Source organism: Gymnogyps californianus, chromosome 19, assembly GCF_018139145.2.
Source record: "Gymnogyps californianus isolate 813 chromosome 19, ASM1813914v2, whole genome shotgun sequence".
Lineage (NCBI taxonomy): Eukaryota > Metazoa > Chordata > Aves > Accipitriformes > Cathartidae > Gymnogyps > Gymnogyps californianus.
This window is the reverse complement of record NC_059489.1, coordinates 7,076,475-7,087,332: the sequence shown is the minus strand read 5'-3', so window position 1 is coordinate 7,087,332 and position 10,858 is coordinate 7,076,475. Positions and strand designations below refer to the sequence as shown.

Here is a 10,858-nt window from a genome sequence, read left to right as displayed (position 1 = left end):
CTAACCCAGCGCAGGGCTCCCCCCCACCCCCGTCTCCAGCGCTCGGCGCTGCAGGTCGGTCCCCAGCCCCCCGCACCCCCCCCAGGGCAGGGGGTGACCGGGCCCGATCCCCGACCGGGCCCGATCCCCAACCGGGCAGCGCCGGGCGGCTGCGCCCCGTCCAGCCCCGTCGGGGGACCGTGCCTGCCCGTCCAGCTGTGCTCCCCGGACGGACACCCGCGGCAGCCAATGGGGAGACGCGGAGGGGCCGGGGGCGAGTCCCCATTGGCGGCGGGGGGAGGAGGAGCCGGGACTTGAAGTTGGAGTGAGGGATCCAGCTGTGCGGAGCGCTCGGCTCGGCGCGGCCGCCCGCGGGAGCATCCTCCGCCGCCGCCGCCCGTCCCCGGGGCTCCGGGCAGCACCCCCCCCGCCCCGGGCAGATGTTGGGGCGCGGAGGGGGCAGGCAGAGCCGCTAAGGTGGCCCGCCCCGCGGGTGGGGGCCAGCACCGGTAGCGGGGGCCGCCCCGCCGCCGCCGCCGCCTCCCTGCCCGCGGCTCGCCCGGCTCGGGCCCCCGGAGGCACGGCGAGGAGGAGCTACGGAGCCCGCAGACGGCAGGGCAGGGCGAGGGGGGCGGCCCGGCCCCGGGCCCGGTGGGGGGCGAGGCAGCGGCTCGCCCGGCCATGCCACCCCGGCGCTGAAGCCGCCCCGCCGCAGCCCCCAGCCCCCCGGCCCCGCCATGGCCGCGCCCCTCTAGGCGCCCCCCCGGCTCGCCCCGCGTCGCCCCGGCTCCCCCCGGGGCCGCCGGCCGGAGGATGGACGAGGATGGACCGCGAGCGGCCGAGGAGGAGCCGGAGCCGGGCAGAGCCAAGACTTTCATCCGCCTTAATGACCTGTCCGGGGCCGGGGGCCGCCCGGGGCCGGGGGACAGGGAGGCGGGCAGCGGCGACTCGGAGGCGGAGGCGCTGCCCTACCCGGCGCTGGCCCCCGTCGTCTTCTTCTACCTGAGCCAGGAGAGCCGGCCGCGGAGCTGGTGCCTCCGGCTGGTCTGTAACCCGTATCCTTTGCAGGTGCTCGGCGGCGAGGTAAGCCCCGCGGGGGCCTCCCCCCACGCCCGGAGCGGCGGGCACCTCCCGGCTGGAGCCCGCCGGGTGATGGGGAAGGAGCCGAGGTTTGGGGGGGACCCATCACCCTCCGTCCCCAGAGTAGAGGGAGGGGGGGCACCCGGGCGGTGCTCGCCCCCTCCTCGGTGCCCGGCCGGGAAGTTTTCCGGGCTGTTGCAGGGGGCTCGGCGCTCCCCGCCGGGGTGCGGGGCTGGGGGGGGACGGGGGGGGCGCGGTGCGGGGCTCCCTTCCCCCGGCCGCCCCGCCGCGATGCCCCGGCTCCCGTGGGCTCTGCCGCGCCGCTCCACGGAGAGTCGGGGCGGGAGCTCCGGGCGCCCCTTCGTTCCCCGGGGATCGGCCGGCCTCCGGTGTCCCTGCTCCCTCTGGCACACCGAGGGACCCTAACCCCAGTCTCCCCCCTTGCAGAACCGTTCTTTCTCCCTGACCCCGTTTCTCGCCCACTTTAGGCTCCCCAGTCCCTTCCCCGAGGGTTTTAAGGGGGGGTGCAATCTGGGGGGAGGCGGTGGTGCTGGGGTGGTTGGTTTGCTGCCCGGCTCCAGGGTCCCTAAATAATTCATGGCGTGCGAGGCCGGCCGAAGGGCCCGCTCTCTGCAGTCCTCCTTGCTTGGAGGGGTCTGGGCAAGGTGGGGATCACAGTCCCTGGAGCTGCTGCTCGCCAGGTCCTGGGGTGAGCCGTGACCCCACAAAGGCATCTGGTCTCCTTCCAAACTCCCTGTCTGCTCTGGCACAGGCTCTGTGTCCGAGCTGCTTTAGTCAAGTTTAAGCTTTCAAAAGAAGGGGGGAGGCAGAAAGAAATAGAAAAGACAATAGAAAAATTGCTTCTTGCCGTGATCTTGGTGCCTTTAAAGCCTCCCTTGGAGTTGAGTTGCAACCAGCACACGGTTTGTAGCATCGCAAGTGTTTTACCATCTCTAAACTCCAGTTCCATTTATTATTTGCAGAAACAAAAACCCGAAATGAAATAAAGCGAAGCGATGTGGCTTCCAGCAGGGGCTGGTGCGGGAGAGGCAGCTGCTGCCCGGCTGAACGGGAAGTTACCGGGTCCGCGCCGCTCTGCCTGTGCGAAAGGCAGGCGAGTACGTACGGGCAGCAAACCCACATCTGGAGTGGGAGAGGCTGTGCGGTAGCGGGGAGGACATGTTACATGGTATATAGGGCCAGAATATCCTGTGCGAGTCCTCCTCCGCTCCTGGTGTGCGGGAACTGTTAGGGATTACGTCTCGGCTGAGGTCGGTGTGCCCAGGAAGAGTGGCGAGGGTCTGCCGGAGTTGTGAATGTTGTTTTACTTGAGCTTCAGCAATAATTTATCTGATAGGCTGCTTTCTTTCCTAAAATGTCCCCCAGGAGGGGAAAAACAAGATTTCTTTTCCCAGTCATGAATACTCCCAGCAGTTTCCCCCCAAATCTTTTTCACACCAGCTAAGCAGTTCAAAGCTGCGTTGATTTAAGCATCTTAGGAAATCTTGCAACTTTGTGAAGCCTTCTGTTTTGGGAAGGAATATTAATGACAGGCTGCAAGTCAGTGTGTTCTTATTGCCTACTATGACTAATATTATTTATGATTGCTGATTTGAATATGTTTTCAAGTCTCTTTTTTTTTTTTTTTCCCTTCCTAATGATGTTGTTTTGAAGCAGGTGTTAACACCTGCATGTTTTTAGTTGTTTTCAGTAAAATCCCCCACCCCAATAATGGCTTGAAATGCGTCTTCTTCTCTGTGGCTGCAAATACAAGCAGATTAACTTTTGTCCTTGGAAAATTAGTTGTATTGTGGGCACCTGCAAGCACCGCTGCGAGCAGGGGATAAGCATTAGGTGCAGCCTCGCAAGCTGGGATTTTCCTTGTCGCTAATTTTTCCCTCGTTACCGACAGAGAAAGGTGCTTGCCGGGGGCCACGGGGAACAATGCTGTGGGTCTCCGAGTTGTGTGTCTGCATGTGGCTGTTTGTTTTCAGGGTCACTGACCCAGAATTGGGGGAGTTTATTTAAAAACAACACACAAAAAGCAGTTCAGCCTACAGATGAAAGGAAGGCAGTGGCCAGCTTGGCACCCATACTGCATCCCATCGCTCGCGGGGCCGCTCAGCAGAGCAGCATCTCGCTCGTCCCTTCGGCTCTCTGCAGCCCAAGTGCCGGAGCTGAGCCCGTTGCTTGTTTCTCTTTATTACTTTTATTTTTTTCCTTTAGTGTGGTGGGCCAGTAAAGTGGCCCTTCTCAGGCTGTAATCTCCTAGGAATCGTGCCCTGGTGCTAAAACCATGTAATCATGTTGCTGGGAAGTCTTTGTTGCCACCAGCTGCCCTGGAGAGGAGTGACAGCACTTGGGCCCACGTGGCTGGTGAATCCTGCCCTGGCCCCAGGGGTTTGGGGCTTTTGCTGGCTTCTGCCGCTCTCTCAGGTGGTTTTTACCTTTCTGCAGGTGAGGCTGGCTGCCCGTGCAGAAATTGGATGGGAGAGCTCTCGTTGGAGCCGTGCCTGTGGAGATGCATGGCTTGCTGGCTTGGCAAGGCGGGTTTGCGGTGCGCTAATCTGGCTGATAAACTTTGTTGCCGACGGGGTGTTGGGAGGAGGTGCTGGAGCTGCTCCTGCACCCGCAGGTCCCTTGCCTGCCCTGGGAAGGGCAGCTCGTGCCCCCGGGATACATCTGGAGCTCCTGGGATGCTGCTCTCTATCCTTCTCCAGGCAGCTTGCGTGACCATGGTAGCCGAGGCCAGGATGCGGGGTCAGGGGGAGGGCGACGGTTGATGTGCCGAGTCCAACAAGGATGCAAAGTCCTGTGGAGATGGTTTGTCGGGCTTTTCTACTGTGTTTCCATTCAGAGCATCCTCTGCCTGGGCCAGGGAGGTTTCTCCCTTGCTGTCTGGAGCAGAGATGGGGGTACATGTGCTGCACTCCTGCTCCTCTGCCCCCTTAGAGCTAGAAAGAGATCATGAAATTTGTCCTGATCCAGAAATACTCCAGAGCCTGAAATCTTGGGGTTTTAACCCTGAAATTGTATCAGCCCTGCCAAGCTGTCCTCCCCCTCCACTCCATTGTGGTCTTTGAGCGAAAACCTCTCTGGGTGCTATGAGGACCCAGGAGGGGACAAGCCTGGTTTCCCACCTGCATGTTCCCAGTGGCGCTGGGATGAAAGGGGTGGGAAAGGTGAAAGGCACCCTCTGCCCTGGGTGAGGACTGCCTGGGTCAAAAGGGAAGGAGCAGGGACATGGGTGGGATGTGTTTAATGGTCACGGCACTGGACCTGCGGGCTCAGGGCTGGGAAGGGCTGCGGCGACAGGCAGGGTGTCCTGGTGTGCGTGCTGGCGAGGCAGCGAGAGGAGAAGCTGGCGTCTCTGGGGGGGAGAAAAGAGGAGGCAAGCTGGTTACCTGACTTTCACTTATAAAATAAAAGCACCATGAAGGCTGGGAGGATGAAAGGCTGTAGCAGGGCCTGTGCCAGGCTGCACCTCTGATCAGAGACAAGAAACGAGGCTATTTCTTGAGAGTTGCGGAGTGATTGAAGAGCGGGGATGGAGAAAGTGGGGAGGATGCTACTGCTTGGTGTTAAGAGCTCTGAATAGGAAAATAACAGTGTAACTGAAAGGGCCTGTGATCTCTATTGTAGTACTGAAATCTGCCTCTTCCCCCACGCGGTGTCTGCCTGCAGAGTGCTGCTGCCTGGAGAGCAGCACGCTGGCAACGAGGGGGCTGCAAAAAGCTGCTGAAAGGTGCCGTTCTGGGGAGACACCCCCAAACTGGTTGAAATCCCATCTTTTCCGCCTGGTTTGGAGGGTGAAGGGCAGCCCCGTGAATGCCCTCGCTGGGGAGGGGAGGTTTGGATGCCGCTGGGAGGAGTGCTCCTGTCTCGCCTGGCCGCTCTAGTGCATGGTCCCCGGGATCTGGGTTTCAAAAATGGCTTTAGGAAAGAAATGCATCTCAATCCGGTCACGGCAACCAGCCCTGCCTTCTGCCTTTGGTCTGCAATAAAACCCAGAGGGCTCTTCCAGCAGCCGACTCGCACGGCTCCGCTCGCTTCCCATTAGCGAGAGGTAGATGATCAAAGGCTCTGTCCTGGGGAGCTGCCGAGTGCCCCCAGCTCTCGCTGGAAGGCGGCAGAGCTGCAGATGGCCAGCAGCCTCCAGGAGCGGGCCCGGAGCCTTCGGGGCCTCACGCCAAGGCATAGCTGAGGTCTGCGCTGGGCTGGCTTACGGGATGGCTGGAGCCGCCGTGCTGGAGCTCAGTGCATCGTGGAAGGCAGCACCGGCCCTGCCGAGGGAGCCGGTCAGCCCTCGCCTGCTGAGCTTGCCCCGAGCCCCATGGATCCGTGTGCCGGCACCACTCCGCATCAGCCTGGCCAGATCCAGCTCTCCTGGAGGGGCATGTCCGTGTGTCCGACTGCACCGGAGCAAGGAGCCTCCTGCGTGGTGGGGACAAGAACCGGACCTGCTGAGCTGTGCTGTGGTTTGCGCTTCCCAGCCCCCGCAGTGCCTCCTAAAGCGCTCCCATGGGGGTGCGGGCAGTGGGCGAGTGGAACTCCCGTCGCCTCAGTGGGTGCTCGGGGTCCTCACCCCCTCCTTGGCTGTGCCAGCTCATGGGGAGAGCCGGGCACTGCATGCACTGCTGTTTGAAGGGTTCAACTGTAGCACAGGGTTAAAAATATAATTTTTTTTGTTATCAAAAGGGTGTGTTTTGAGGGGAGAGCACACGCAGTGTTCTTTAAAGTTCAGTGCATCTGTTCCAACATCACTTTCGGGTTCAACAAAGCAAAATGCTTTGTTTTGAGAGGTTGGACCTGAAAGGGATCTTGTTTTGATTTAAAAACCCTGCAAAGGAGTCAGAATCAGTTTGCTTCACCTGAGTCTGATCCATCCCAGGGCACCTGAACTTGTTTCTCTCCGGTGACCCGGTTCACTGGCCAGCACCTCCCGCCCCTCCCGGGGCAGATGGAAATGCTCCCGCTGCGGCCGAGCCTCCGCCGGCTCCGTGCCCCTTCCCCGGCTCCTGGAGGGGGAAATAAGAAACACGACTTGCCCAGCTGATGCCAGGCTGGGGGGGCTCCCACAGCCCCTCGGCCCCCCCCAGCCGGGATGGAGCATCCTGCTGCTCCCTGCGGCAGGTGCTGGCGCATCCCTGAGCTCACGCCAGCTCCTGTGCGAGGATCTCGGAGAGAAGCAGGACCCATCGTCTTATAGCAAGGGCCGCACAAGGGTGCGGTGGTTTTTTCCCTCCTCCCAGTGGATAAATAACTGCAAAACCTGTTCCCTGCTATTCCCAAATCCTGCGGGAGCTCGGCAGGAGCGGCGGGCGGTATTCACCTCCCGGAGCTGGGTGCAGTGGCCAGCATCCCTCTCATTGCTGCCTCCCCAGCAGAGCCAGGAGCCGCTCGATCCTAATCTAGGTAATGCACCGCATCTCACCGGGGATCTCTGGACCCATCCATCGCCCGGCCATGCCAGCAGCCGGGCGCTTCCTTTGCTCCCTGCGTGTGTGTTTTTTAAGGAGATTCTTCTGCGAATTCCCTCTTCCAGGCTGTTGTGTCACATCTGGAAGTTTGTGTAGGAGTTTATCCAAGCGCTGGAGTACAGTGCAGCTTTTTCTCATTTAAAAATCATAGGCTGGCATTTTGAAGCGGGTTCGGGGGGGGGGGGAGGGAAGGGGAGAGGGAATCTGTCTGCCAAAAAGGAGACTGGAGCAGAGGAATCGTAATGACTTCCAGAAGTTTTCTTTCTTTCTTCCTTTCTTGCTTTCCCTCCCTCTCTCCCGGCGCGCAGACAAAAGGCTCGGCCTCATGCAGTTCATGGTTATGTCATCCTGGCGCGGGGAGCCCCGGCCGGGAGGGGTGGCCCCGTCCTGCCCGGGGACCCTGCTCTGCTCGGGGACAGCTCTGCTTTGGCTCCTTGTAGGAAATCCGGAACAAGGGCTCCCACGCGGGATGGGGGGGGGCCGTCTCCGGAGACCTGCTTTTCATTTGGGGCCAGGAGCCGAGGCAGGGTGGCTGGGAGGGGATCACAGCCTCTTCCCCAGCCCCTCGTGCCCAGGACCGGGGGAGCTCAGACAGGCGGGTGCTAATTCAGGATGGGGCCGGACCACCCCAGCTGCCGCTCATCCATGGGGCCGACGTGTCTCCCGGCCGATCCGTGCAGTCTCGCTGTTCTCGACTAGATCGGCTTTTGTGCTCTCTCCTCCATTCAGTAGCACTGGGTGTTGGAGCCGGTCTGGAAATGCCCGGGATTTTATGATGCATAGAAAATTTTCTGCTTTCTTCTCCCCCCACACCCCCTGCAGATGTTTTGGCGTCATGCTGAAAAATGCTTTTTTCCCATTTTTTGCTTTAAACTCTGTTTCACTTTTTTTCCGTGCAGAAAAGACCGAGTTTTTGATTGCCCCCAGTTCCCTGCCCAGGTCTCTCTTAGCTCTCCTTTTCTTTTTCTACTGGTTTGCTGGAAGGGAGCAAAACCTTTGGCCAAAATGAACCTCCCTGATGGCTTTTTCATTTGGATCATGAAGTCCTTTTCCCTTGGAAGAGGAGCCCCGGGGAGCCTTTGCCCCCGGCGGCTTTGCTGGCCGCTGTGGATGGGGAGGAGGGTCCGGGGGAGCGGGGCCGTCCGCAGGGAACTGGGGAAGGAGCATCCGGAGTCAGGTTGGGAGGGCTTTGAAGCTTCGCTGTGGTTTGGAGGGAGTTGAATTTCCTAGTTAATTAGGAGGCGTAAGTGTTTCTGGGTTTGTTATGAGGCCAGATCGTGGCTTTCCCTTCCCCGGTGCCTTGGCTCTCCGCTAAGCGACCTAGATGTGAAATATTCCCTTTGGTTGGTGATGCACGCAGAGGTTTCCCCCAACCTGGGTTTGTTTGGCTTTGGCTTTCGCCAGCCTTGGCCTCTCACCCAGGAATCTGGCCTGATGCTAAGAAATGAGGGGGGGAGGGAAAAAAAAAAAAAAAGGAGGAAATTCTCATGGTTTTATATAACGGAGTGAGTAACGGCCGATCGTGCTTTGGGATGCTCTCACATCTGCTTCCTACCAAAGCCCCAGCAAAGAGCCTTCGAGCAGATGGAAAAAGCACATTTTTCAGCCTGAATATTTGTTGAGAGAAACTTTCAGGCTCGATCTCCGTGATGACTGCCATGGCGCTGGTTACTGCCTTACGGGAAACGGGCTGTCGGGGTGCCAGGAACAGGATCACGTGCCCGAGGTGCAGCATGGCCGGGCAGGTCCCGGCGTGAACTCCGAGCCAGGGCCACACACACATGCGTGGGACCGGGACGTGCCCATGACTCAACGCTCAGAAGTTCACCGGTTAGTCACAAGTGGATGGAAATTGTCTATTGGTTTGGCTCCTGTGCCTGAAACGTGGTTTTGGTCGGGATTTTTAACGTGTTTCCTAGGTGGAAGGGACTGGCTGTTGTTTGGTGGTTTGGTTTTTTGGTTTTTTTTTTTTGTTGTGGCTTGTGTCCCCCGGCTTTCTCTCTCCTTCTGCTGGGATGTCAAAACCCAGGGGTGGGGGCAGGAGGGGGCTGAAAATGGGAACAAAATGCTGAAGCAGGTGATGGGTGAGAGCTGGGAGCTTGGCACAGATAAGCTTATAAAGAAAAGGGGATTTATTTTCTGTAATCCAGACGCTAGCCCCACACTTATAGGGTTCCTGATGCAAAGCACCCTTATATTTATCTCAAATTTGGGTCTCTTCCAAGAGATTTCTCCCGGTGCATCCACCGAACCAGCCTCGAGATGCTCCCTAACCCCGGCGCTGAAGGCAAACCCGCAGCCGGCGGCGGCAGAGCTGGGCGAGGGGATTCACGGGGATTCTCCCACCTTGGCAGCCCAACCACCCCGGGGGGGTTTATGCCTTCAGGATTTCCTGTGATTCATAACTTAATCAGGTCAGGTTTAGCACTCACTCCTCCTACGGCGTTACTGACTGCCTCTGCGTGCTCCCGAGATGCTGGTGGCGAGAGCAGCCCAAGGCAGAGACCTCCCCTGCCCAGATGGCGAACAGGACTTGTTAATGATTTGTTAATTCAATTAGAAAATGCTCGTTAACCCATGGCGAGGCTGAAGTTCCCTTCTGGAGGGCAGGGCTCGCCCCCATGCCTGCGACTCCCTCTGCCAAAACATTTATTTGGTGTTAAGCTGCCAGCCACGCTATGCAAATATAGATGTTAATCATGAATAAGGTTCATTTTTAGCTCTGGGTTGAGACTAGACTTGGGAGGAACCCGGCTCTGGGGGGGGGGGTGGGGGGGTGGCGGGGAGTGCTGCCTTGGTGGGGTGCACAGCCCCTGGGGCTGGGTTGGCCGGATCCTGCGGGAGGGAGCAAATGTTTCGGCTCCTGCTCAGCCCCGGGGTCCGTAGGAATAAAATGTTCCTTCTGCTGCGGATTGAATAAGGCTTTCAAGTGCATTTGATGGGCTGCACTTTAACCAGCCTTCTCCGCTCGGCGTTAGCTGCTAATAGCATGAAACGCGGGTCCGGGCTGGTGGTCCCCGTGCCTGTGTTGGGTGCCGAGTATCTTTAATTCGGGAACCATCGTGTCTAGATAGCCTGGCTGGAGCAATTCTACCTTAATGGGAGAAAACAGAAACCCCAGTAAGAATGATAAATAATGGGACCCTGACGCTCCGTTGAATTAATGCTTATTTGGGCAGACAGGGAGGAGAGGAATTAAATTAATATCTGACTTGTAACTGCTACTGTATGTGGTTATTGACTTATCTTGCTTTGGAGGACCATAAATATGTCTCAGGATATACCCCTGAGACCATAATCTGCTCGGGGTCGTAGCGCAGGTCTGTCTCTGATGCTCCTTCAGAGACTCATCCTGACTTCTGGGGTCAAAAATCCAAATTCCTCTGACAGAGGACCCAGCCACGTGTGGAGGGGAATGTGTTTGCACTTTACTGTGAGCGTACAGCATAAATCTTTAAGGCCTCTGCCTCGCGTAAATCGCTTTATTGTTTGTAATCCCCCAGCCAGCTCGGCGCTGGAGGGCGCAGAGCCTGATTCGACTCAGGGGAGAGGCATGGGTAAAGCTCCTCGGCTCCGGAGTTGGGATGGATCGCAGCTGGAGCCTCGTGCTCTCATCCACTCCCTTTTTCCCTGTGCCTGGGATTTTGTCCCCCTTAGGCAGTTGTTTAGGGGTTGAGGATGGCTTGGTAAGATAAGCTGGGGGGTCTCAGCATGCCTCTAAGTAGCCCTGGCCAAGGGGTTTTGGTATCTGTGAGCCTGGGGAGAGGAACGAGATCTTCCCTTTCAGCCCTTGATGCCGTGTGGATGCTCTGGTCTGGATGACCCACTGGATGTGATGCTGACCCCGGGCACGCCAACAATGCTGGCCGTGGGGCTGGCATGGGGTGTTTTGTGGCTCAGTGTGCCCCGTGCCCGGGGAAGGTGGGCTTCTTGGTGTCCTGGGCCTGTTGTACCCACACATAAGTGGGTGCACTTGGGGTCAGCAGCTTGGGAAGCTCGTGGTTTGGTGACGGTGTGGCCCAGGCTGACCTGTCGTGGTCCCCTCTCTTGTGAGGCTGGAGCCGGTGCTGGGACATCCCTGGGCGGCTGAGCTGTGGCAGTCTGTCCTTCCTCTAGCTAAGGCGGACGTTTCCTTCCCACCTCTTGGACTCTGTCTCATGTAGGGGATAACTCACTGCCTACGTGACTCTCCGTATGGCAGTGCCTGTCGACCCCGTTCTCTGGCACAGCCCGTATTAGCGGAGAAGTCCCCGGGCCAGGCGAGCAGTGCTCCGAGCCCCCACCCCTGCTCCTCCCCTGACCCTCACCCATTTCTCCAG

The 10,858-nt window shown here is 58.8% G+C and overlaps 1 protein-coding gene across 1 annotated transcript in view; it reads left to right on the top strand.

Moving 5' to 3' along the window:
• The first annotated feature begins 792 nt into the window (after positions 1-792).
• Positions 793-10,858, top strand: part of CACNA1G (calcium voltage-gated channel subunit alpha1 G) — a 149,667-nt gene continuing 139,601 nt past the window's right edge. The window contains exon 1 of the mRNA XM_050908465.1: positions 793-1,034. Coding sequence (XP_050764422.1) covers positions 793-1,034 — 242 coding nt within the window. The remainder of the gene's footprint in view (positions 1,035-10,858) is intronic.